The 27,673-nt window shown below is 50.1% G+C and overlaps 1 protein-coding gene across 2 annotated transcripts in view; it reads right to left on the reverse strand.

The window, feature by feature from the left end:
• MVB12B (multivesicular body subunit 12B) overlaps positions 1–27,673 on the reverse strand; it is a 179,530-nt gene that overhangs the window by 14,541 nt on the left and 137,316 nt on the right. For both annotated transcript variants that reach the window (XM_024345885.3, XM_016961671.4), the window contains exons 8-9: positions 10,375–10,430; positions 7,761–7,820 (exon numbers count right to left, since the gene is read on the reverse strand). In XM_024345885.3, the coding sequence (XP_024201653.1) occupies positions 7,761–7,820; positions 10,375–10,430 (116 nt within the window). The remainder of the gene's footprint in view (positions 1–7,760; positions 7,821–10,374; positions 10,431–27,673) is intronic.

Below are 27,673 nucleotides of genomic sequence, written 5' to 3' on the forward strand. Positions count from 1 at the left end.
ACTGGTGGGACTTCCAATAGCCCCGCCCTGTTCAAAAGGCAAATGGTAACATACATCCTCTTCCAGGGAAAGACCCAGGGGAGCCAGGCAACATGTACAAGGGAATCTATTGCAGCACTGTAATTGTGAATAATTGGAAGCACCTCAAAAGTCAGTCAATAGTGGATTGGTTAGATAAATTATGGCATAATCATAAAAGGGAACAAGATATAGTCATTAAAAAGGGTAAGGCTGATCTGTAAAGGAACATGCGAAGACGTGTAAGACATACTAGATAGTACAGAGGCAGGTCGCAGCTGGTGGTACTGCATGAGCCTGCTGAACGTGTGTGCATGCATGTGTGTGTGTGTGTGTATGTGTGTGCACATGCCGCAGGAGTGGACGGAGGGGGAGGTTCACCTTTTACATGTTCCTGTAATGTTTGCATTTTTATAAACATGGACAACCTTGGTACTCAGGAAACACTAAATATTTAAAAAATCAATTTTGATCAGCAGGGGAGCTGCTTAGAATGATAAACTGCCCAAAAGAACCTCAACAATTTATGGGAAGATAATTAATCTTGTCTGTGGCATAAAACTGATTCCTGCGCTGTGGTCAGACGCTTGTAGAGTCTATGAAGCGGTGGTCCCAAGCTATATCCTGTATTTGAAAAGAAGCCTCAGACTTCTCTCATGATTTCTGCAAGGCATCTACTTTACTAATTCGTTAGGTTTCTCTGTTTTGGGCTGGAATTAGCTCAGTGTGACAGCTCTGTAGGAATTTGGGTGATAGTTTTGTGTGTTTTAGCAATATATTAAAGGGAGCAGACTAGGTTGGTTTCTTTTTATTTATCTAACTTTTAATATCTGAAGTAGGCAGATTTATTTCCCCAAACATTTCAGCTTTCTAACAGAAAAATAAAGAAATAACAAGGATTCTGGGCGGTGAAATATTGAATCTCATAGGCAGAGAAAAGGCACCTTATTTCCTGCTGCAGTTTAAGATCCTACCACTAGATGGTGCAAAGGGACCGCACATTTTCCAGGCTGCACCAGTTTGCGCCACAAAATTCTTCAACATCTAATAAGCACCAGGAAAGCTTTCCAAAAGTAGAAAGAATGAACAATTGTGCGGGAATAGGAACATTTTGCTTTTATAAAATTGGGACGCTGCCATTTCATTATTGATACAAAAATCTGCTTCACTTTATTCCTGCGGGACATAGGTCCCAAATCTACGCTAACCTCATATATTTGAAGAGACCCGCAGAAGCCCACGCAATGCGGACGTCTAAAAGTTGAATTCAAAAATCCTTTTTACCTCATGCTGCCAAATGCATTTTCATTAATTCCACCTCAGTGTCGTGACGTAAATGCTAGTGGAATCGGCCCCAAGCTAAATAAGCAATAAGCCCCATTTTTCAACGCACAAACACATAAAGATGTCAGCTCAAACTGTTTACTAATTAACACTTAAAAAGACACAAATTAGATATGCGTGGCTAAGAGCAATTATAATCAAGACGAATTTCTCTAGTCATTTGGGAACTGAAAAAAATGCCTAATTGCTGGAACCAGTGTTTTAAAAACTGAAATCACGCCAGTTAGCAAATATGTTCATTTAAAGAACATTCCACGTGACTACACTCTTGAGGACTGACTACAAACATGAGAACAAGGAAAATATTTAGGTATAAAATTAAAATTGTAAGCTCCCTTAGATTTATAACTTCTTCATTAAATATGTCTGCAAACAGCAGCCCATAAAAACCTGTGGCAATTAAGTGGTTAAATGAACTGCCTCCCTTGTCAATTTTAAGCGGGTGATTAATATTAGAGCATCCCTTTACTAATTAGACCCTCCCTCATCTTTCGGCTTTAAAGTCGAATGAAAATGGAGGCTGTTGCTCCGCCAGGAGTGCGGCAGGCTAATGTGTGGCGTCCTCCGCCGCGGTTTTGATGGTGGCACTCCTGGAAGGGAACGGGGAGCACTGTGGTTTCTGCTGAGGTTGGCAGCTGATAGAAACGGCTCCGCATGGGGCTGGAAGTCGCTCCGGACTTCTCCACTGCCCGGTGCCCTGTCATTACAGGAATGGTTCACTCCTGTTCTCACAAGGCTTGCGGGTAGTTAAGCACACAGCATGAAACCTACGCCCAAGGCTGCTGCCTCCTGACCAGGATGGTGAGGTCTTCCACGGATGCCAGGGCGGGACCGTGGGTGGGGAGGGAGGATACACAGGTAATCAAGACATGAGGATTATTTTAGAAGCTCTCCCCTGGACTGCAGAGCCAGGCAGCTCCCACCCTGGTTGCGATGGGGAATCCATCAGCTAGAGAAATGGGGCAACTGCTTACCAGGGAAATAAAGAGCGGCAGAGACAGAGAATATTTATACACCCATCTCCTCACGCCCAGAGAAGATGCTTCATCACGGGTGCTGGCTGCGAAATTACACTTTCCAGGCTCTGGGACACAGACAGCCTTTTGTCTGGAGAACCGTAAGGGCTTCACTGGGACAACAGCCCCACCGGGTCACCCACTGCCCTCCTGCAGAGCCAAACTGGAGGGGAGGGGAACAGAAAACTGCCCACGGTGGCCACGAGGCTGCCACTGACCAGTCCCTGGTCACCTCCCTGGCTGAGGGACGATGAGGTAAAAATTCACTTCCTCATCCCTGGGACTCATGTATGCGGGCCCTGGGAGGACAGCAAAGCCCCTGCTCTGGGTGCGAGGTGACGGAGGTGGCAGGAGCACATGGCTGCTGGAAGATGGCCAGGCAGAAGGCCACTGCTCTGTCATGGGGAGCCAGCAGGGTGACGGCGTTGGAGTTGGAGTTTCTCTATGAATCATGGCTTCCTTCACTTTCACCCACCCACGCCATCACGGAGCACGTCTGAATCGTGACAGGTTTTCTGTCTTTCCACAGATCCTTTTCTTCAAAATTTGCTCAATGGCGCACCCATTGATTCTAACTTTAAAACATGACCGTCCTTGGGCATTTTTCGTGAAATTTCACCCAAGTGCATCAGGTACCACGACTCTTGGGGAGACCCCGGTGAAGAGCAGGGCAGCCACATCTAACCACGCTCCACCAGCTGCCAGGTGCCCTGACTGCCGCGCTGTGTGGCACGCTGGGCTGGGATGAGCAGGCCTGTGCTCCACTTTGGGGTGAGGGGGCCTGGGAACATGCCCCAGAGCCAAGCCTATATGGCAAATTTGTCCCCTACCCCAGGCATCCACACTGGGAGGCTGTGTCCTGTCCACTGCCTACACAGCCCATGAGGGTCCCTGCAGACACCGGCATCTGAATGGGCTCATTCCCCTTCCAGTTCTCCAGGGCAGCCTGGCTGTCCGGGCCCAGCAGCGCATGCTCCCTGGGGCTCCTCAGGATGCTGGGGGCTGAGGGACACCCACCCACAACCAAGTGACACCCTGTTTGTCAGTCAGTGCTGGGCAGCTCCTAGGCCAGGCCATCTGTGTCCTTGTGGGGGTGGAGGCAGCTCTGCTTGGCTGGCTCTGGGGAGCTCCCTGTGGCTGCCCATGTCCCTAACCTCCATGCTCAGAATACACAGGGTCACACGGCTTGTTGGAGGGTGACCGTCCCTGAAGCCAAATGGTGGCAACTGTGCTTCGGCTTCGATTCAGAAACATCCCTCAGGCAGGACATGGTGAGGACAGTTAACGCTGGCAGGAGGGACACTCACCGCAGTTCTGGAAGGACAGGACAGTGCTGCCTCAGGGCTCACACTTCTATTTCCCTTCAAGTTGGGACCACTCTTTAGTAGATGAAGACGGTCATGTATTCAGCCAGGGTCACACTCAGACCCCTGTTCAGCTCTGGGTTGCTGCTGTGGGAATCTGGCCAGTCACTTAACTTCTTGAGTCCAGACTTCCGTAAATGGGTGGACCCCCCTTCCTCCCACGGGGTGCAGAGGGATCCTGAAGGGAAGCACCTGCCCAGCACAGAGCAGCCTCTCCCTGGATGCCAGGCTCTCCACCCTGTCTGGGAATCGTGGGCGAGCCTGGGGAGCTGTTCTGGACAAGCGGGAGGCACGGTCAAAGGTCTGTGCCCCTGAACCTGAAAGCAGTCTCCCACTTGTATTTACTCTATTTTTTTTTTTTTTTTTTGGTTTAATGGTATAAAACACAAAGGTTTACAGTGAGCAAAGCAAATTTCTGAGCAGAGACTTCTCCACCCCCATGCCCCTCACTAAGGGCAGCCAGACCTGTTATAAATGGAAGGCACAAAATCAAACTCATCCTGACCCAGGGAACACAGCCCACTCCAGGGCCAAACCTGCAGAGTCCAAGAGTGACAGCCAGTCATTCTGGCTCCAGGCACCACTTCTCCCTGAGCCCCCAACTCCCACGAGCAATGCCGAGTTCAGTGGCTAAAAGAAGCAACTTCAGGTTTATTTACGGAGAAAAGCCTTTGCCATGGCTGCGGAAGGAGCCCGTTGGCCAGAGTGTGTAGACATCAGCGTTACGCGAATGGCTGTGCATGCCAATGGCTGGTATAAGGAACTTTTAAGTCCTCAGGTTAAATGAAAAACTCTGTGGTGCTCTCCACTGCAGTGATACTTGTTATGGTTTTCTACCCTGTTTAAGGTTCTAACCTCTCCCCATTCTCCCACATTTCTTTACATCGACTTTAATTTACTTCAATAGCAAATACAGACCTGTTTTGTTATTTATTTATTTTTTTTGAGACGGAGTCTCGCCCTGTGGCCCAGGCCGGAATGCAATGGTGCAATCTCGGCTCACTGCAACCTCCGTCTCCTGGGCTCAAGTGATTTCTATCTGCTTCAGCTGCCTGAGTAGCTGGGACTACAGGTGTGCTCCACCAAGCCTGGCTATTTTTGTGTGTGTGTTTTTAGCAGAGACAAAGTTTTACCATGTTGGCCAGGCTGGTCTCAAACTCCTGACCTCAGGTGATCTGCTTGCCTCAGCCTTCCAAAGTGCTGGGATTACAGGCGTAAGCCACCACACCTGGCCTAGACCTGTTTTTCTTTTAACCCGTCACTAAACCCAAGAAATACAGCTGGCCTTGGTCCACAGGGATGGAGCTTTCAGCCCCAGCAACAGAGCAGCGGGACAGTGGAATGGGTGGGCCTGTGCCGACTCACGCCCTTCTCTGTGGACAAGGAGAACGGTAACGATGGTGATGGTGGTGGCTGTGATAACAGTGGCAGCCAGCAGCACTGAGGCAGGCACTGGTCCAGGCCATTCACTGGACCTTTGCAGTTAAACCCACATAGACTCTGGACTAAGCACTACTATTACTATCCTGATTGTGCAGAAAAAGAAATGTTGGCTCAGAAAAGTCAGTGGAAGATCTGAGATTCTAGCCAGGCACTGACTCCGGGGTGTGCCCCAACCCCTGGCTCTGCACCTCCTGGGGGTGGCCACACTGTGACTCGGAGGCCCGACATTGAGACACTACATTGTAATGAATCACAGATTTCAGTCCTTAGAGTGGGGAAGAGAATAAGGTTTGCAGGGTTCCCACCACCCGCCCTGGACCCCACACTGGGACCGTCACCCACTTCACCCCACCCCAGCAACTCGAAGGCCCACCGAGGTTAAGGAACTAGACTGACTGGCCACCAGCCTAGAGAGCCCCCTTGGAAGGACACAGAGCTGCCACTTTGCGTCACAGTGGAGAGGATTTGGAGCACGACACACTGGGTCTCCACCTTGTCTTTGGCCAGTTACTCCACCTCTCGGAGTCTCCATTTTTCCCCACGACACAGGGAGGAATGAGGCCTGGGGTAGGAACCAGTGATCACGTATGGAAAGCCTCAGGCCCCAGGCTGAGCACACAGCAGGTGCTTAAACGGTGCCACCATTAGGCCCACAGGCAGGCCGGAGCAGAACGGGAGGGGAGATGGCTCGACGCTGAGGCCGCTGCTGCCAGCACGTCCCACCTATATCCATTTGGCATCACAAAGCACCCCGTGAGACAGGTTCTGCCGTGACCCCATGGTAAACAGCAGGTATGTGACTTGCCCCTGTCCACAGTGGAGTGGGCTGGTCTGGAGGTATGTCAGTGTAACCTCTGCCCTGGTGACCACCTGTGGCAGCAGCAGCTCCTCTGAGGCCTTCCTCACATACCCTGGGCTGCACCACACGCAGGGCCCCATGCAAATGGGGTGTCCATAAGCAGGTGGACTTCACAGCCACCCACAGCTCCCCTGCTTTGAGAAGGGCAGGTGTGAAATTTTATGCACACCTATGTTTCTAATGTCCCAGCCAGCCATTTTTTCCCTGAGTTATCAAAAAAAGAAAAAAAAATCTATATATGACAATCAGGTTGGTTTTTATGATTTACTGAAAATCAAAGACAAAGGGGGACTTTTTTGTCTTGTTTTTGCTATGACAGGTTTAGAAATTTGTTGTACTACACTGATTCAATTTTGCTTGATTTCAGCCATCTTTCAATAATGCAGCCGGCTTCTGCTAGCTGGGTACACAAGAGAAAACCCCAAGGAATGGAGAATATTGAAATGGTTCTACCATTTCCATCTTTGAGATGAATGTTCCTCTCGGAGGAGAGCTGGCTGTGGCGTGTGACTGCTTAACCACCCGCTCTACAGAAGAGAAGCCACACACCCCGTGCTGTCTTAGGGAAACAGGAGGGCCCTGGTGGTCTGACTCAACTCCCTTTCTTCAGAGTTATCATCCGCATGCCAGTCCTGGGTTTCCTTTTTATTAGGAAAATGTGTGAACTGTTTGAAAGCAGGCTGCCAGATGTGTTCCAGCTTATGAAGCACAGTGGAAGGTACCCTGACCTCATGAAGCACAGTGGAAGGTACCCTGACCTCATGAAGCACAGTGGAAGGTACCCTGACCTCATGAAGCACAGTGGAAGGTACCCTGACCTCATGAAGCACAGTGGACGGTACCCTGACCTCATGAAGCACAGTGGAAGGTACCCTGACCTCATGAAGCACAGTGGACGGTACCCTGACCTCATGAAGCACAGTGGAAGGTACCCTGACCTCATGAAGCACAGTGGAAGGTACCCTGACCTCATGAAGCACAGTGGAAGGTACCCTGACCTCATGAAGCACAGTGGAAGGTACCCTGACCTCATGAAGCACAGCGGACGGTACCCTGACCTCATGAAGCACAGCGGAAGGTACCCTGACCTCATGAAGCACAGCGGACGGTACCCTGACCTCATGAAGCACAGTGGAAGGTACCCTGACCTCATGAAGCACAGTGGACGGTACCCTGACCTCATGAAGCACAGTGGAAGGTACCCTGACCTCATGAAGCACAGTGGAAGTACCCTGACCTTATGAAGCACAGTGGACAGTACCCTGACCTCATGAAGCACAGTGGAAGGTACCCTGACCTGCCCCTAAATTGTGGAGACGCTTGGTCATTTCCCGAAACCCCTCCTGGTGGCAAATAATAAAACAAAACAAATGGAGGAAGAAAAGTCAACCTGGTGCCTGTCCTCCAACCTCCACCTTCCCAAAGCTGAGACTTCTTTTAAAAAAGGAGAACTGAGGCTCTGTCTGTCATGTAAAACATTCTGACTTAGAGAAGACAAGATGTGGGTCATATTTGACTGGAAGTAGGAAATACATTAGAATTGAGTTACTTTATCTAAGAAACACATTTGGGTGAAACGAAAGTGTTTTTCTCAGAAGAGAACGGAACACCTCCACCTGTCCCTGTCTTGGAGTGGATCCCTAGGGGAACACGAGAGACGCCGGTGTGCAGGCGATGGCCCAGGCCTGCCCTCCCCTCCCCTGAGGGCTTGCTTACCTCTTTTTCGATTTCTGCTAGAGATTTGATGGTGATTCCCAGGAGATCAAAGGGCTGCATCTGAAAACACAGATGAAGTTGCCCTTTTAAATAGCTGGAAAATGCTCCTCCCACACTTACTTTTATGCATGACAATGGTAACACCTCAAGCCACGGTGTGATCTAGCGTTTCTCTACCCACTTTCCACAGGAAGACAGTCAGTGGGACTCTCGGTCACGCGTGGGGGTGGCAGGAGAAGTGATGATAGAGCCTGCTGCAGGAATGTGGCCCTCAAGGTGCTGGCCCCTGTGCTGCGTTGTGGGATCTTTGCCTAGTTGTGGTCTGTGGCACCCAGGGGGATCCAGGTCTCCTGGAGGACTGACCGTGGCTGGCCTGCTTCACCTGTCTTCTCCCCCTGCCAGCAGAACACGCAGGCAAGGTTTGCTCTTTCTCGCTGCAGCTATAAACCGGAGGTGCCCAAGCTCTCCCCGGAGGCCGCCCAGCCACTGTGTCTGGGTAAGGCAGGAGGTTTAAGGAACTCCAGGGAGGAAGAGTTCCTTAGGGGGAATCCAGGGTAGGAGCTGGGGGGATTCCAGGTCTTTGGAAATGCCAGGTAAATGAAACAACTGCCCATCAATTATCATTTGAGAAATCGATGTGGAAAAAATGATAACATTGCATTTTAATGAGAGTTTTTATAATTTCATGAAGATTGGAGACTTAAAAAAATGCTGGCTTTTCAACAGACAGCATGAAAAATCAAATACACATGGCAGTTGAGTGAGCTAGAGGCCCATAGAAGCCTGGACTCAGAGGCTCGGAGGGCAGAGGGCGTCCAGTCCATGTGGCTCCTGGTCTGAGTCCCTACTGGGCACATGAGTGTTCTGTGCTCCCCAGAGGGGTCCCTGGCCCAGCCTCCTGGGGCCGAGGCTAAACCTGAGGGCCTTCGACAGAACCCCAGGGCCCGCATGGTCCTGAAGGGCAGCAGCTCAGGGATGGGAGTGGAGCTGGAGCCTCCGCGAAGCCAGCAGGGGTTTCCTGCGAGGCCGGCTCTGGAGCCTGAGGACCCAGACTCAAAACCAGTCTCAGCGCCTCCTGGCGATGCAGCTGCGGGTTAAATCCCTTCCTCATTCCCTCGTCCATTAAAAGCGGCGGCCCCCGTAGTGGGGCTGCGGGGCGCTGCACTGAGAAGAGCAGGGAGCGCAGGGCACCGGGCCTGGCTGGGTGTGTGTCCTTGGAGCCCTGGCCGAGGTGGCAGCGCCCGGCAGCAGCACATTCGCGAGGGCGATCTTGGGACGGGGCCACCGAGTCACACGTTCCGCTCGCGGCTGCTCTGCCGGTAGCCACGGAACAGTGTGGTGCTCTCTGTGCTGCCAAAACGAGGGGTGCGAGAGCGGGGCCGCCTGCCCGCGACCCAGCAGAGGTGCAGCTGCTGTGTCATTAGGCTCTAACCACCCCACTAAATTCTCCCAACTGGAGCTGGTGAGCAGGACAGAGCTGCCTCTCCCAGGGAACGGCGGCAGAGGCGCCAGCGTCGCCATGGCAACGCGGCCCCGTGGAGTCGGCTGAAGTTCCTGGAGCTCCGCATGTCACGTCACGAGCATTTTTCAAGATTAAGCTGCTTACCAGAAGGGTTCAGAGGAGGCCTATTCTATTTCACGAAAATGGAAACTACAGAGCAGGTCAAATCGCAAGCCGGGTGGTTTTAAGCTGGATCCAAGAAAAACACTGAAGGATTCTTTAGCTGTGCCCAAGCTGGGGCCTTCATGTTTATTAGCTAGTCAAGGCCAACTTCTGCAGAAAGGATCAAAACCAGAAACGGGTTTGCTGAGCCAGCGTGGGGCAAGCCTGCGCAGCTGGGAGGGGGCCACTGCCACCTTGGGGGCTGGCGCCATTGGAGGGCTGACCCTAGCAGTGAGAGGCAGAGACCCCACTGCCATGCAGGGTGGCCGCCCCTCACAGTCTGAAGTTGGCCTTTGGTCCCGGCCAGCTCACTCGGTCCCTCTGATAAAAAGATGGCGTAAGCCTGGCCTGCGCGAGAGTGCTGATGTGGATGGTTGGGTCCATGCTGGACTGGCATGGGCAGGAGACCACAGCTAGAGGCACCACATTTGCATGGCGGCCTCCGTGTCAGAGCGCAGAATGCAGCTATGACAATGGGAAAACGAGGCAGCCTCCTTTCTACAGGAAATTGTCATCCTTAAGTAAGAAAGAACAAAACTTACTAAGTTGGACTTGGGAGACAAAGAACATTCACAACCAGGGAAGCTCAGGTCGGGTTAATCACGTGCGGTATGGCAAAGGCTCAGTGCACCTGAGCTTGTCTGACAGCCTCTTGCTACTTTCCCATCCCCCAGCTGTTGTTTTCTTCATTTCTCAAAACACCTACTACATGGGGCACTGGCTGATAGGGCCAGAGATGCACACGACCCACCCCCCAACCTCAGGAGTTCCTGTCACTGGGTTGCAGGGTTCAGCTTCCAGTGGGAGAGAGGACACGCAGGCGGACAAGATTCCGGTAGGGGAAGGGGCGTGAGTACTGCCAGAACAGCTCTGCGTGCCTTGTAAATCAGGATGGAGGGACCTCAGGCTGGGGGGTGGCAGAGGGGAAGGGCGATCATGCATAAAACTTACACTTTCTGGAACACAAGAAAACTTCTCTGAAATCATAAAAGGCACACCATCCATTGCTGCAAAAGAAGAAAAAAAAAAGATGGCATTAAAGGTATTGAAGATGGCATTTAGTTGTCCAGCAACTGAAGATGTCGAAACAGAGAATATGAATCCGTCACTGGATGGAGTCAGGTGACATCCAGCACAGATGTGCTGGAGCTTTGAAAGAGGACAGGTCTCACCCCTGCTGCCAGGACACACAACCTACTGAGAGAGGCAGGCGCCTCGTCATCCCCTGAGCACCAGGCAGTTGTGTAGACAAGAGCTCTAGGAGCAGAGAGCGGCTGGTCCAGAACCCCTACTCTCCACCCCTGGAGTCTGGTCTCTGATCTGTAACGGGAGAGTCACCAGGGGCTGGCAGCAGGATGAAGGTGACACAGCTGGCAGGGACAGGCTGCAGTGAGATGAAGGCAGTAAGCACGTGCATTAGACATGCTCTAAGGTGCTGTTGGGCTCAGGGGAAAAGACTAAGTGGGAGGAAAGAGGAGCTCAGGAGTCAGATTGGCTGGGTTCAAATCCCAGCTGGTGACTGCAGATGAGCAACTGAAGTTGAAAGACGAAAAACTGAAGTCACATTTAAAAAGATGGCGCCGCCTACGTGACAGGGTGCCTGTGCATCAGAAGTGGAGTGTGTGGGGCACCTGGCCAGCGCTGGCACAGAGCAGGTGCTTGGCATGTGGGGGCAACAGTGGCTGTCGCTCTCAGTCACTCAGACCCAGGGCATCAAGGGCTGACTCGAGGCTCACCAGTGTGCTCAATTTTAACAGGACACGAGAAAAAGGGCATGGAACGGGGACGCAACGACGGAGAAACCAGGGGCCTGGTTCCTTTTCTGTGGCCACCCCTCCCTCCGCCCTGTCCCAGGGGATCGCTTTCAAAAGCACACGGACAGAAACGACCCAGGGTGTGCCTCCGTAAGTGAGCACTTCTCTATGAATTATAACCTCAGAGAGGAGGACTCTGGTGCCACACCAGGACTGGAAATCCTGCCACATTGAGGAACAGGTCACACTGGACGAGACGTGATGCCGGCATTCACAGAGCCAACGTGGCAGCCATGTGGCTGCTGGGACAGTGGTAGGGGCCTCTCCAGTGTCGGCTTCTCCCTTAGGTCTGGGAAGAGTCGGGAACATGCAGCTGCAGTTGTGAGGGGCCTGGTCATGAGTGCAGGGACGCGGAGCCCCGAAGTCAGGGGTGGCCACACCCTGAGGTGGTGGCTATGCAGTAAATTGTGGTTTCAGGGAGAAACGGAGTGAGCACAATGGAAGCAAGGTAGAGCATGGGGGCAGCGGCGGGCAGTGTGCTCCCGGGACCAACAATCTTTGCTTCCCCCAGTGTCTCCTGGAATGATGACTTCTCTGGAACCGTCAGTGGTCATGTTTTTTTTTTTTCTCAGTCCTAACAAAGAAGAGTAGCAGAAGCAGAAAGCAGCAAAGCAAGAGGAAAGGACATAAGAGAAGAAGAAACCTGGGACGGATCCTCCCAACCAGCAAGAAAAGCCGAATGGCTCATGCTACGTTCATACAGGGATAAAACATCATAGAACTCTGCTCACGCTTTATTTTAGGGAAGGAAAGAAACGAAACCTTCTTGGATCAGCATGAAGAAAAAGACACAGCACAGGTGGCGGCACTCACTGCATTCCCCGCGCCCTCCTCTCTTGGAAGGGCCGCTGCCCAGTGTGGCTGCTGGACTTAGATAGAGACTCCTGGTCAGAGGCCTTCTCCCATTTCAGGTGGTGCTGGCAACCTGCTGTCAGCTGACGGAAGAGATGGGACAAAAGTCCCCAACAGGCAACACTTCCCCAGAAAGTGGGGTGAGGGGAAGGCCCCAAACAATCTCATTCAGTACGTCCCGCATTTGGGCCTCAATCTCGTTCAGGACATCCCGCGTGCAGACCTGCGTGTGAACTCTAAGTACCTATGCGTGTATGCTGCTTCACAGATGAAAAAGTTCAGCAATGAATAAAGGAGTCTCGAAGAGCCACAAAGCCTTCTAGAGAAGGGCAGAGTCGAGTCCCACTGGATATCCAGGAAGAGGTGTGCCAGCTCCCGCCACCATCTGCCCGACCTGACTTCCATGCCCTTCCTAGTGCTGCTGAGATGGGCCGGGCACTCGTAACACTTTTGATCATTTTAGAGATTGGGAAGCAGAGGCTCTGAGAAGTCGGTGCTTGCTGGGGTCACAAAGGTAGGCAGCAGTGGCCCCAAAGCTCTGGATAGTACAGGCTACTTGACCTCCCCAGTAAAGTCCCGAAGCCCACTCTTCACCTGTCATGGTCCTCACTTCCCACTCTCTGCCCACATCCACCTCTTCCACAGCTTCTCTTGCCTGCTAGACAGACAGCAGGGTCCACAGCAGAGTCCTCTCTGCACGCCCAGGTACTGTGCACAGGCCCTGGCAATTGCTCCCCTGCAGAACCCACTCACCATTCATTCCCCAGACTTTCTGCCTCTGATGTTTTAAAGACCTTATTAGTATTTAGGAGTGAAGAACTGCCTCTCACTGGTGACAGTTGTTTCTATCTACATGTCACTGTATGTCTAGGGATCCTGTGTGTTACAAAGGTGGTAAGGTGATGTGCAAAGACCTGATTACACGAGGAACTGAGGGGGCTGGGAAGTACTGGGGGTGGCAGAGAGGAAGGGGGCTCCTCCTATGGGAGGCCTCCCTAGTCAGAGGCTGTCAGTACTGCCTGTGCCTCCAATGGACAGAGAAGGGCAGGGTTTCCAAGATGGGGGTCTCGACTGGCATTGAAGGCCCTGGCCCCTTGCACCTGACCCTCTTCCCGGCTTACCCATCCCTTCCTCCCTCTATGCTTGTACCTCAACTGTCCTTCCCAGTCTTCTGAGTGCCTCTCCTGCAGCATGCCTTCCCCAAGGCCCTCCCTGGGGTCTGGCCAGGCCCGTGTCTCCTCTCCTCTTCTTGTAGGTGCATGTGCGAGTCACCTCTGCATTCCAGGTCCCCAGCCCAGGGGCAGGGCCTGGGGGCTCAGGGGCTGTGCTGGAGAGGGAGGGCTGCTGTTCCCATGCACGGGGATCTGAGGAACTGGGTAGGGGGCTCCAGCCTGGGGCAAGTGCCTAACTCTCTCAGGACCTGGGGACCCTGCTCACTGCTACCCCGCCTGCTGCTGCTGCAGATGAAAGCCATGGATAGCAGAAGCCTGGGAATCACTTCTAGGAACTGGGAAGATCTAAGCAGGGAGGGAAATGTTTTAAAAAATTCACATAAAATTAACCATTTTAAAGTGAACAATTCAGTGGCATTTAGAACATTCACAATGGTGTGCGATCACCACCTCCATCTAGTTCCAAAACATTTCCATCGCTCCAAAGCCAAACCCCTCACCCATGAAGCAGTTTCTCCCTGCTCCCACAAGGAGCGTGTGTTTCTTTCTCCTTCCAACTGATGATCATGTCTTTGAAAGAGAAGGATCTAGAAACATAGGTGGTCCTGTAAGCCTGGCTTTCTGACCACAGTAGCCAGGCCTCCTGTCACGCTGCGCTCTTGCCTTGCTAGTCAGCAGAGGAGATGAGGAAGAATGGGTTGCCCAGGCTGGCTGCTCTGAGTTTAGGGCTTTAAATAAAAATCAAGGATAAAAAAGTAACTTGTTGATATGGTTTAGCTATGTCCCCACCCAAATATCATCTTGAATTTAGCTCCTATAATCCCCACGAGTCGTGGGAGGGACCCAGTGGGAGGTAATTGAATCATGGGGGTGGGTTTTTTCCATGCTATTCTCATGAGAGTGAATAAGTCTCATGAGATCTGATGGTTTTATAAAGGGGAGTTTCCCCTGCACATGCTTCTCTTGCCTGCTGCCATGTAAGGCATGCCTTTGCTCCTCCTTTGCCTTCTGCCATGATTGTGAGGTCTCCCCAGCCATGTGGAACTGTGAGTCCATTAAACCTCTCTTTCTTTATAAATTATGGAGTCTTAGGTATTTCTTCATAGCAGTATGAAAATGGACTATACACTTGTAAAACTTAGATATCAACAATAGCATTTTTTGTACATATATTGACATAGTTTAGATATATGTCCCTGACAAGTCTCATGTTAAAATGTAATCCCCAATGTTGGAGATCGAGACCTGGTGGGAGGTGTTTGGGTCATGGGGGTGGATCCCTCATGGCTTGGTGCTGTTCTCACGGTAGTGAGTGATTCTCACAAGATCTGGTTAAGTGCGTGGCACCTCCCCTGGCCCTCTCTCTCACTCCTGCTCTGGCCATGCGATACGCCTGTTCCCCCTTCACCTTCCACCATGACTGGAAGCTTCCTGGGGCTTCCCGAGAAGCAGATGCCAGTGCCATGATTCCTGCACAGCCTGTAGAACCGTGGGCCAAGAGCCAATTCAATCTCTGTTCTTTATCAATGACCTAGTCTCAGGTATTCCTTTATAGCAATATAAGAACAGCCTAACACACAAATAAATATATATATATATATATATATATATATATATCACATATATTATGTAAAAATATACCTTTACATAGATTATAGATTTACATTTTTTTTTTTTTTTGAGATGGAGTCTCGCTCTGTCTCCCAGGCTGGAGTGCAGTGGCGTAATCTTGGCTCACTGCAAGCTCCTCCTCCTGGGTTCACGTCATTCTCCTGCCTCAGCCTCCCGAGTAGCTGGGACTACAGGCACCCGCCACCATGCCTGGCTAATTTTTTTGTATTTTTAGTAGAGACAGGGTTTCACCGTGTTAGCCAGGATGGTCTCGATCTCCTGACCTTGTGATCCGCCCGCCTCAGCCTCCCAAAGTCTTGGGATTACAGGCGTGAGCCACCGCAACCGGCAGATTTACATTTTGTATATATAATATGTAAGGTATGAATTATATATTTCCATTATAAGTGCATATGTATGCATATGCATACACACACCCACATATGATTAGGACAAGGCCCTCCCTTAGCCACTGAGAGACTGCAGGGAGCGGGCAGGGTGCTCACCTTGCCTCCCAGTGGGCCCTGAAGTCCCTCAGAGGCACTTCCTGTTCGTCTGCAGGCCCTCCTCACATCTGCCCTCCAGAGGTGAAGCCCTCCCTCCCAGACCTTCTGGGGCACCCTGGGGAGTTGGTGGGGCCCATGGCCAACCTGCTCCACATGCAGGCATCGAGGTGCCTGGGTGAGGGCACCTTCTGGCCCTCAGGCAGGCTCAGTGGTAACACCTTAGTGAGGAGGCAAAGATGAGATGTGAGATCATTGCGGGATGCCCCACAGCAGCCACTGGGAGGGAAGGAAGACGCATTCCTGAAATGTCTGAGGAGCAAGAGGCAGCAGCAAGGGGGGCCCTCAGGACTTTGACGGCCTCGCTCCACCCCTCGGCCCACGTGCTCCTGACTGGACCAGCAGCAGAGATGAGGAGACCTGCTCTGACCTAATCCTGACTGCAAGGAGGAGCTGTCTGGTCAAGCGACAGAGACGGGAGCCTCAGGACAGACCACCACCGTCTGAGAGTTCACGACAGAAGGAGGGGCATAGTCAGATGCTCCCTATGTTCTTCTAGAAAATAGACTTTTATTTTTTGTAGAGATGGGGGTCTCACTGTCCAGGCTGTCCAGGCTGGTCTTGAACTTCTGGCCTCAAGTGACTTTCCCAGCCCGACTTCCCAAAGTGTTGGGATTACAGGTGTGAGCCACCACACATGGCCTAGAAAACAGATTTTAACAAACTCAGAGGAAAGAAAGAGGAGGTGATAGGATCCCATGGGCTGAAGCTCACAGTGGGAGCTGAATCGCGAGGAGCGGGGCTCTCACAGTGCCCTTCTCACCAGCACAGGGAGGCTCCAAAGAGAAGCAAGTGCCACCAGGACCAGCAAGACTCTGCTAAGCAGATAATCTGCCCACCAAATCCCACTTATTTTAGAAAATCTAGTATATCAAAGATTAAAGCAGGCTGAAATAATATGGATTTCAGCAAAGCATCTTACAAATTTTCTCATGTTATCCATGTACACAAGATAGATAAATACAGCTGGCTACTGTGGAGGTTAGCAGAATCCATAACTGGTTGAACCACACATTCAAGAAGCTGATTAAGAGACCAATGCTAACCTTAAGTGACCCCTGTGAAGGGTGCCCAGGGCATGATCAATGACTCAAATGAAGACACACAGGGTATGCTCATCTAATGCATGCCTGATGGGAAGCCAAGGTGGGCAGTCTACAAACCAGATAACAGAGTGAAAACCAGTAAAGTCTCAAAAAGTTGTGATCATGGGCCAAATGTAATGGAAGGAGTTCACTAGAGACCCATGAAGAGTCTCGTAGTGTAGGTCCGAAAACCCAACTGTGTTGGATGGAATGGAAGAGGCGTGGAATAACAGCAGGAGACAGGAAAGAAGGCGGCTGTAGGTGAGTAAGTCAATGACGTGATCTGACTATTTAAACGGAGCATTATAAGGTTACAGTGCCGCAGTCCTGGTGCCCGGATGAGTCACTCACCCTGGTCTACTTGGAGCTTGAGTGGGGCACTCAGAGTCAGAACCACCTTCCCAGAGGGTCATCCCGGGGGCCTTCAAGGAGGCCAGAGTGGTGAGGGAACGTGAAGCCAGACCACGTGAGGGAAAGGAGAAGCAGCCATCAGGTTCGATAGCCCAGGAAGGCACAATCCTGTCCATTTCTATTCATCCTAGCACCCTGCCCAGCACCCTCAGAGCCCAGTATGGTGTCCAGCACATGAGAACTGCAGCAAAAGTGGCGGTTCAGATAAGAGAAGACTTGAGGTGAACATAATCAAATGTCTGCACATGTTTTCACGGTGGTCACAGCATAAGGGGCTAGACGCAGACAGCGACTTGCTGGGGAGCTAGGGAGGGATTTTGTGTGTTGGGTAGAAAGCTGATCTGTGGGACTGCTAAATCCCCTCTTAATTCTGTAACATCCATGTCTCCTCTCATCTGGGCGGCCTTTTCATATTTTAAAATATCTAGAGGTTTGCAAAACATAATTCTTAAAATCAACGGCATGCATTCTTCATGCATTCCAAAAGAATGTTCATGAATCATCTCCGTCCTGGCTTCTCCTGGGGAGCCACGTTTACTTCCTTCCTTTCTTTTTCCCTAGCTGCAACCAGCATTTTGTCTTTGTTATTATTTTAGAGCAGAGAGACTGTGATGTTCTAGCATTTAGTCTATTTCTGAGTCCCATGCAGGGTGACATGCTGTTTGAGGAGCTGGATGGAGGCAGAGCTGGGAACGAGACACACATTTTCACCCCTGACCTGCCCCTTCCATGCAGCCTAAGGGCTTGGATGGGGCTTCTTCCGCCCACACTGCCTGACCAGTCTGCAGTCACAACCTAGATGCAGGGACAGCACCTGCCCTTTCCTTGGCAGAGCCAAAGACGGCACCCAGGTACAAAGCGGCCCTCTCTCCAGGCCCTGGAGCTCTCAGTGTGCCATGACAAAGCCCCCCACCCCCAACAAACCTGGGAGGTAAAGAAGTTCTCCCCAAGCCCAGTTCTACAAAACAGAAAAGGAAAGGGAATCTGTGCTTACTGCCCATACACAAGGTGGTGAACAGGCATCAAATAACTCAAGCCTCAACATTACCACTTAACGTGGTTTGAATCTGTGTCCCCACCCAAATACCCAAATCTCATGTTCAATTGTAATCCCCGGTATGGGAGGGGGGGCCTGGCGGGAGATGACTGAGTTATGTGGGGAGACGATTTCTTGTGGATGGTTTAGCAGCACCCCCTTGGTGCTGTCCTCGCGATAGCGAGTGAGTCCTCGCGAGATCTGGTTGTTTAAAGGCGTGTGGCACCTTCTGCTCTTTGGCTTTCTTGTTCCTGCTCTGGCATTCTTGTTCCTGCTCTGGCCATGTGATGAGCCTGTTCTGGATTTGCCTCCACTATGATTGGAAGCTTCCTGAGGGCTCCCCAGAAGCAGATGCTGCCATGCTTCCTGTACAGCCTGCAGAACCATGAGTCAATTAAACCTTTTCTTATAAATTACCCAGTCTCAGGTATTTCTTTATAGTAATGCAAGAATGAACTAATACACCACTTGCAAGGCTTAGAGGAGTTATGAGGCTTGGCTGGAGCCAGGATTCAAACCCAGAGTGTAACCTGCACTGGGGCTACGGGGGGCTATGGCAGGGAAGGAGGGGCTTGGAGCTTGGCAGACCTGAGTTTTTGCTGCAGCTCAGCAGGTGCAGATGTGCAGCTGTTGCACAGGCCACCCCACCTCTCTAAGCCTTACTTGCCCTGTCTGTAAGGTGGGCATAATACTACAGCTGCCTCTGCGGGCTGCGGTGAGGGTGAAGGAAAGTGAAATAAGACGACAGAGATAAAGCACCCACCACGTAGGGAGGGCTGGTCACCTAACCCTGGCTTCTTCTCTTACCAAAAGCCATGTGCTGGGGCAGGTTTCCTTTCAGTACTAGGCCAGTGCTTTCTTCTTCTTCTTCTTTTTAAAAATTTTTTTTTATTTTTGGTGGCAGTTTTAACAAAATGCTGATCCACAGCATCGAGCTACCTCCAGCAGATGAAAGCAAGGATGTGCCGCTGGCTCTGTGGCGCAATTAGCATTCTCCTAAACAAACGAGCTTCAACAGAGCTGTAATTAAGCAGGCCTGTAATTAAGTATATGCCCTTTATCATAACGATCATGCTTAAAAATGGCATGATGCATGGAACTCTGTTATTAATGCTGTAATCCCAAACTGAAGTGCCAGTACATAGAAATCAGCGTGTCAGGCCTGTCACCAGAGTGTTTGTAAAATACATTAAAGAAAAAAACCAGAAAACAATGAGCTCATTCAACTGTTCTTTTTACAATCAGGCACTACAAGTCAAGGGGATTGTGAATGCTTACAGATTCTACAAGGTTTAAACAAATAAAGCTCTAATCTGCTACTGTATTAATCCCACCCCCTATTTTAAAGGAGGAAAAAGGGGGTGGTGGGTTTTTTTTTTTTGCCAGCTGACCTGAATGCCTGTCTTTGCTATTCTCGGGGAAGCAGTCAGTCCAATCTGCATGCTGCATTTGTTTGGACATAAAATTGGATTCCTGCTTGCACAGACAGCTCTGCCATGAATCTGTAGGAACTTTGCCTGGCAACGAGATGGGATTATAGCTCCTGCATCCTCCCTTCGTATGGGAACTATAATTTTACCTGCCAAGGCAGTCCTCCAGAGCCATCCCTTGATTCTCCCCTCCAAACACACACCTCAGACTTCTGCAGGCTCAACACAAACCCACCACTGACCAACTCCCAAGGCTCCGGACTTAGGACCACCCATTGCCCCGGAATACCTAGCTGCTCAGAGCCGCCAACCCTTATCCCTCCCCAACATGTCAATACGCAGCAGGGGTGAGGAAATACTCCAATCAACACATGGATTAATTTCAACACGCTTGATAAAGAGAGTCATAAAGTCATGTGGTAAAAATGTAAAAATTAAAAAAAAAAACAGACTCCATTACCAGCATCTCAATTGTTATCTGCTTAAAGTTGTCAAGCGGTGTTAAGTGAACTCGGGTAATAGTACCTCAAAGTAGTTGCAGAGATGCTGGTGAACAATGAGGCTTATTGGCAGGTAGTCATTTTCGGAATAAAATTAAATGCAATTGGAGTGGTGGGAGGCCTTTAATTCTGTGTACCTGCCCGGGGCTTGGAGCTGTAAATAATCAGCAACCCCAAGCCTTTCTTCTCCCCTTTCCTGTGGCGTTTCAAAAGTCCTTTACAATTTGTAATGGGGAAAATGCCAACAACTCAAGATCTCAAGGCCATTTCTCAAAACTCATTTGCAAACCAAAACATGGAGCCTGTTTGCTTTCTTGGTGATTTCACTTTGGGGATATTCCTTGGAAGATATTTGTAGATGCCTCCAGAGCTGTCTGCTCAGTGACATTCCAATTGAGTTTACACAGGGCCAACAACTTCCTTCTAGATCCCCAAAGTAATTTGTTTTGCCATGTTATTCATAAGCCAAAAGGAGTGATTTATCAGCCACTGCCGGAGCCTCCCGAGTCCCCCGCGTGAGAGGCAGCACGGGAGGATGGAGCACAGGCGCCGGAGTCAGACACGTGTGAGCGCCGAGCTGGGCCCAGTGCTTGTTAGCCGTGTGGCTTTGGGCAAGTCACTTAACCTCAGAGTCAGATTTTCATCTGTCATATGAGGATAATTGTGCCCACTCCGCAGCACCGCTGAGGGATCAGACAGCAACGGGAAAGAACAGCCTGACCACAGCAGCCACTCAGAAAATGGGGGCAAGGCTGCGGTTTTATGTCGAAAGCAGCTGTTTCTGCAGGAAATGAGTTTAGACCAGGCCCCACCTCTAACTAGTTCTGTAATTTGGGACAAGTATTTAATCTCTCTGAGCCTCTCTTTCCTCAGCTGTAGAAGAGAGAAAATAATAATACCTGGACTGCAATGACATTCAAACATGATAAAAACATAAAGCCCTAGGTACGAACGAACTGCTCAGTAACTGTTAGCTGTTCGTATTAGTGTTAGTGTTATTACTGCTGTACAGAGGGAAATACCCTTTCACGGTTGACCTTTTTCTACCTGCTTTCACATAAGAACGTAAGTGCAGCCATATTAAATTACACAATCCATGGGCTGTGAGACCCAATCCAAAGACGTTTGGTGGGACGGAAGCAATGTTTGCTAAGGAGTCACTCATTGGGCACCCAGACCAGGGTGCCCTCACACCACAAACGAACATTCTTAGAGGTTCTATTTGGCATGAGCAATCTGGATTACACACACACACACACACACACAGAGCACTGACTCCTCCTAGGCTCCCCGTCTCTACACAGAAGACTGTAATTGAGGGGCTCGCTTCATCCCTCTGCATCCCTAGTGCCCTGGGAGGAATCTAGGGCCACCAGCCCACCCACCTCCTCCTTCAGGGCAGTCCCTCCCTCCAGGGTCCAGGGTGCAGTGCTGGGCTGCACAACCTCATGCAGGTCCAGGGCAGTTCTCTGAAAGCTATGGGAGCACAGAGGGAAGGCAGCTGCCCCACAGTCCACACCCACAAGAAACTCGACACACAACAAGAACATTCTCACTGAGCCTCAGAAGCTTGGCTCTTGCTTCCAAGTCGAGCTTGACTTGCAACACCAGAGATAGCAGACACCATGGAGAGCCATGGTCTGGGGGACCCAATGAGTTACTCCTCAGCAAACATTGCTTTTGTCCCTCCAAACGTCTTTGGGTTGGGACTCACAGCCCCTGGGTTATGTAATTTAATATGGCTGCACTCCTGTTTTTATGGGAAAGCAGGCAGAAAGGGGTCTACCGCGAAAGGGTATTTTCCTCTGTACGGCAGTAATAACACTAATACTCACTAATACTAATACCAGTGGCTAACAGTTACTGAGCAGCTAGTTTGTACCTAGGACCTTATGTTTTTATCTCATTTAAACATCATAGCAATCCAGGTATTGTTATTTTCTTTCTTCCACAGTTTAGAAAAGAGAGGCTCAGAGACATTAAAGAAACATTTTTTTAACGTTATAAATATTTAATGGCTTGGGGCAGGGATCAACTGCATTTTGCTCAAGGTAAAGATAAAACGCAACTCAGTGATACTTTTCCACATGAGTACAAAGGTACCCTGGTGGTTGAGGGGCCACTGGGTCAGTGCACACACCTGCTGCCCACAGCGACAAACACAGAAACTCCTCAGTGAGCTCGAGACCAAAGGAGCTTTGTAGATGCAGAACAAAAAGCAGACCCAAGGTCCAATGCCGATATGTTACCACTAGTAGCGACCACATCCTCTGGAAGAAGGCATGCTCTAAAACAGGCAGTGTGATCTGCAGCCACGGGGGTAACTGACAGCAAGGGCCTGATAGGCATGGCCTGTGACTACTGAGCACGCCTGTCCCCCAGGCTGAGCATCACATACACCCCTCGGTTGTGGAGCAGGGAACCTCAGGCTTGGAAGACGCGCTTTCTCTGCCAGGGCTCTTTTTACCTTCTCAAAACCAACCCATCTATATTTTTAAGTTGTACTCTTTAACACTTCAGCACATGAATATATTTTCTAAGGAAACCATTCCAGTAGGATAGCTAAGTCAAAGCACTCCTTGAATCCAGAGCCGCTGATCCCTGGACCCTTCTCAGAGCAAGCCTTGGTAGTGGTCTGTACACAGTGCCTGGGGTCCTGCCGGCCTGTCTCCCATGCATTCACCTGCGTGTTGGCATGTATAGGAAAAAGAGAGAATATTATTTTTTTATTTTTTAGACATGGACTTTTGCTCTATCACCCAGGCTGAAGTGCAGTGGTGCCATCATAGCTGTGTGTAGCCCCGAAATCCTGGGCTCAAGGGGTCTTCCTGCCTCAGCCTCCCAAGTAGCTGGGATTACAGGCATGAGCCACTACAGCTGGCCAGAATTTTGTTTTGTATGTATTCGTGTTTTTAATAAAAATAGCATCACAGCATAAGTAACTGTTTTGCAATTTACTTTTTTTCAATTGACTGTCAGAGAGGTTTCCACATCAATTCTTAGAGCTCTGTCTCAGCCTTTTTAACTGTTGCATAGAAGTAGGGTCCAGAGACAACCAAGAACCAGCCTGCCAGGAGTCCTGATGGCCATTCTCAGCGGCCTGAAGGACATCATGAGGTCCCTGGGGAGCCACCAAAGGGTCTTTGAGCTGGAGAGAGAGATGGGGAGATTTAGGTTTTAACAACGTCTCCCTGGCTATGGAGAGGAGAATGAATTACAGGGAGTGAGGCTGGAGCAGGAACACCAGGGAGGAAGTTCTGACACTGAACCAGGCGAGGGACGCTGGTGGCCCGGATGAGGGCAGTGGCAGTAAGAATGGAGTGGCTGGGGAAGGCCAAGGGACATTTAGATGGAAGAATCAAGAGACCTGGCCACTGGCTGCAGAGGGGCAAGGTGGAATCAAGGGTGACTCCAGGATCCTGGCCTAAAGAGCTGGGAGAAGGAAATGCCAGGTACTGATGGGGCATGGGGGCCAGTGGAAAAGCAGCATAGATGAACTCGTGGGTCCCGCTGAGCATGTGTCCAGTTTGAGGGGCTTGGGTGACAGCCAAGGGGAGGCAACTGGTCAACACTGGTTAGAACATTATGACCGAGAATGCGAGATGGGTGCGTGAGGGATGCCGGGTGGAGATCCAGAAATGAGGCCTGGTGGGCGGGAATGTGAGGGTGAGTTTGGAAGTAACCAGCATGGTGATAATTGAGACCATGAGAGAAGATGAAATATTCTGGAATATGGTGAGAGAGGCAGACCTGGGACAGAGCTGAGGAATGTTAACGTTCCAAGCTGGCAACAACAATGGGAAGATCAGAATGTACTCTGTGATATTGGATCAAAATCAGATGTATCATTATAAAGTCGGTTTTAATATGTAGTTGTAGACAGATACATAAGCGCACATCTGTGTGTGTGTACACTTATATGTATATGTGTACATATATTTCTCTCTACACACACGTGTGCATACATTTCTCTCTGCTGAGGCAACAGCAGTTCAGAGGCAATGGGCACTCCTCATACCCAGACTCTGCTTTCTAGCATCTCCTCTAAAAGAGACAGGAGCTGTTTGGAGAAGTGGCTGATTCAGTGCTGGGCAGGAAGGGAAAAGGCCAGGAACATCTTGTTGTGCCAGAAAGTAAAGAGGTTCTCAAAGAATCATGGGAACACAGCAGAAGGGCATGAAAGCCAGCCCGAAGGGGTTCCCATTGGCTAAATATGAATCCATTTGAGCATCAAAATAAAAAATGACAACTATGAGTAAGAATACCCTAGTCCATACCAATATAAAGAAATAAACTGGCTGAGGATAAGGGAAACCTCTTCCTTATATACTGGAGAAATGGCAGAGTTATAAAAATCAATGGATGCTGAAAGTGGCAGGTGAAAATCTGATGAGGAACAAGTTATTCACGTAGGCCTACAGTATTCCCCACAAATTACCTACTAATGACAAAGGTAAAAGCAGTAAGTTTACAGTGAAGAAACCTGCTACACAGCACCTTCGCCAGGTGATCGAAGCTAACTTCACCAGTACTGGGTCACACCAGCACCGTGGGCCTCCCAACAGGATGCACTGAGAGTGAGACTCTATCGATGGCTTCAGGAGGATTCCTGCCAAAATGCATAACAAATCTTATTATGAGAAAACATCAAACAACGGATATTACACAAGGTACAGGATACTGAAGTAAAGGATAGGATCTACAACACCCGGGGGAGTCCTCACGTTACAGCCCCAGAAAAGGTGATGTTCAGTTTAAATTACTTCAATCAAATCTGATTTCCGGCTGGGCGCGGTGGCTCACATCTGTAATTCCAGCACTTTGGGAGGCCAAGGTGGGCAGATCACCTGAGCTCAGGAGTTTGAGACCAGCTTGGGCAACATGGTGAAACCCTGTCTCTACTAAAAAAAAAAAATCCAAAAATTAGCCGGGCATGGTGGCACATGCCTGTGGTCCCAGCTACTCCGGAGGCTGAAGCAGGAGGATCACTTGAACACAGGAGGTGGAGGATGCAGTGAGCTGAGATTGCACCACTGCACTCCAGCCTGGGCGATAGAGCCAGACCCTGTCTCAAAAAAAAAAAAAAAAATCTGATTTCCCACAAAAGTGAGTGGCATACACAAGGTTATTATAGGTCTATCCCAGGGCTGATATCCAATTTGTAATAGAAATGATCACAAACACCAGAGTTACTTAATTATAAAGTATGCATCTCTAGGGCACCATAGAAAGTGCTCTAAAGTATATGTAAATACATTCAACAATACAACACTTTTTTCCTCCTTAACAACTCCTGGCACCTGTCAGGGCTGGAAGGCTTCTTTGGTGTGGTCTGCAGTGGTAGATGGCAAAAATGGTGGCAAATCCCACCATTTGCCACCTACGCGGTCATGTCACACTATCCACGTATATGTGCCCCCTAGCAATCTGATTTGTCATTTCTCTCATCAAGAGGTGTAATCTATTTCTTCACCCCTTGAATCTGGGCTTGGCCATGTGACTTGCTTTGGTGAATGGGACATTAGCAGTTATGACACCAGCAGAGACGTAAACACACTTGTGAGGCCAGGTTAGACTTCCCTTGCTTTGGAGTGCTGGGTCGGCCAAGTACACAGGCTCAGAGAAGCCTCCTGGAGCCTGAGAGATCATGTGGAGCAAACACGAGCATCCCCAGGTAAGGCATCCCTGGAGCAGCCACCCTGCCAACTACAGACAAGGGAGTGAGGCCATCTCAGGCCACCCCAGGCCATCCGGCTGCAGCCAGGTTGACCCAGACCAGCATAATCACCCACCGACCCACAGAACCATGAGAAATTCTAAATGTTGGTTGGTTTAAGCCCTAAGTTTTAGGGTGGTTTGTTATGCAACAAAAACTAACTGATGGAGGGGCTACATCTTTGAGAGGAAATTCAGATAGATTTCTCCAGAAACTGCTCTCTTTGTATCTTTATACTGGCTGCCTTAGAATAAAGTCAGTTAACAGAAAGGGCTTTGGTGTCAGACAGCCCTAGGTTCAAATGCCAGGCCCACCAGGCACTAGCTCTGCACCCATGAAACACACTTATACAGCCTCTGGAAATGGGGCTGATTATTCTAGGGGCGAGGCAAGGATTCAGACAGATAACACATCTAAAATAAATGTTCAGCATGTGTTAGCTATTGTTATCATTACCATCCCAATGATGTGCAGAGGCTGAGAAAGACTTTCTTGACACACTGCTGGAAGGACCCAGTTTCATTGTGCTCCCCCTACCCCCTGCCCCCACCAATCTGGAGGCCATTCGTGCATTTAAAGGGTAAGCTCCATGATAGCTGCGCCCCCAGCTCCTAGAACAGTATCTAACATATAATGGCATCCAAAGAAACCTATTGAATAAGTAACGATGGGAAGAGAACTGGCCTTGGCATCAGGGGGCCCAGCTTTTGGGCAATGAAGTCTGTGCCCCCATTTGAGAGTAAAAGGGTTGGGCTAGATCAGTGACTCATCCTGGTGCTCACTGGTGAGTTTGAAAAGATTGTTGCTGCCTGCCACCCCCAACCCCAGGGGTTCTGATTCAATTGGTCTGAGGGGTGGGCTCTGGGGATCAGCATTGTTTCAAAGCTCCCCGGTGATTCTAATGTGCAACTAGGTTTGAGAAGCCCTGGGCTAGAAGATGTTTAAGATCCAGCTCTGATAGTCTTCATTCTCACAAATGCTGAGTCACCCCAAGTATTAAATATGTATTGGTAATTTTTGAGAACCTGGATTTAAACCGAGGATGCAATGTATAAAACTCACTAAGTTGGTCCATCCTACATGACAGCTGATTTCTATAGCCCTCACCCAGATTCTACTCATAAAGTCTTCTCAAAAATGGTCTGCAAAGATAAAAGTAGGTCCTGGGCCTTCCCTTTCCTCCCCTGAAACCAAAGGGCAAGAAGAGAGAAGGTGTCTTGGATGCTCTGGGTGTCTGAAGCCGATACCGGCACGAGAGCATCTGTCTAAGGGAAGCAAAGCACGCCGGGAGTTAAGAGGTGTTCTCGTATAAACCTCACAATGGCCCTGGCACTGGCATTCCCATGCCCCCCAGAAGGAGTCTGAAGCCAGGAAGGGAAGGAACTTGTCAGGGCCGCAAAGCTGGTCAAGGGCAGAGCTGGGTGGACACGGTGATCTCCTAAATCCACTGCCTTCCGCCATGTGAAGGAAGAGAGGGTAACACCTTGCCATGTGACCTGAAGAAGACATCTGAAGATGGAAGTGGAGAAAATATAATCGAGAAGGTGTGAAAGTGAAGGCAAGCTCCACACAGAGTTAAGGGATGTTAGGGAGTGTCCTCCGGGCCCTCTCCCAGCAGATCCATTCATGGCCAAGACAAATATTCCCACGTCAATATCACTGGAGTTCTCTTTCAAGTGCAGACCTCGTGTACCATTCCTTTACTTAAAAACTTCAATGTCTCCTAAAGCTTATAGGGTCATGTCAAATGCCACAGTCCAGGCCCTTCCAGGTTGATCCCAACCTAGCTTTGTTCCCTAGCTGCTCTCTCCTCCCTGCCACTCTGCTCCCTACACTTTAGGATTTAGCTATTCTGGCCTGCTAACCACTTCCTACTGAGTCAAGCCTTCCATCTGTGATAGGCCTTTCTCCTTGCTGTGGGATCAGCCTGGAGAGCCCTTTCCTATATACCTGCTTGTGAACTCCTCAGAGGGCAGAAACGTTACCCCCTGGGCTGCCTCCTGAGCTACCACCCTTCGTAGTGGATGACTGTGCTCCGATCATCTGCCTGGATATCTTCC

The sequence above is a fragment of the Pan troglodytes genome, chromosome 11 (assembly GCF_028858775.2).
Source record: "Pan troglodytes isolate AG18354 chromosome 11, NHGRI_mPanTro3-v2.0_pri, whole genome shotgun sequence".
NCBI classification, from domain to species: domain Eukaryota; kingdom Metazoa; phylum Chordata; class Mammalia; order Primates; family Hominidae; genus Pan; species Pan troglodytes.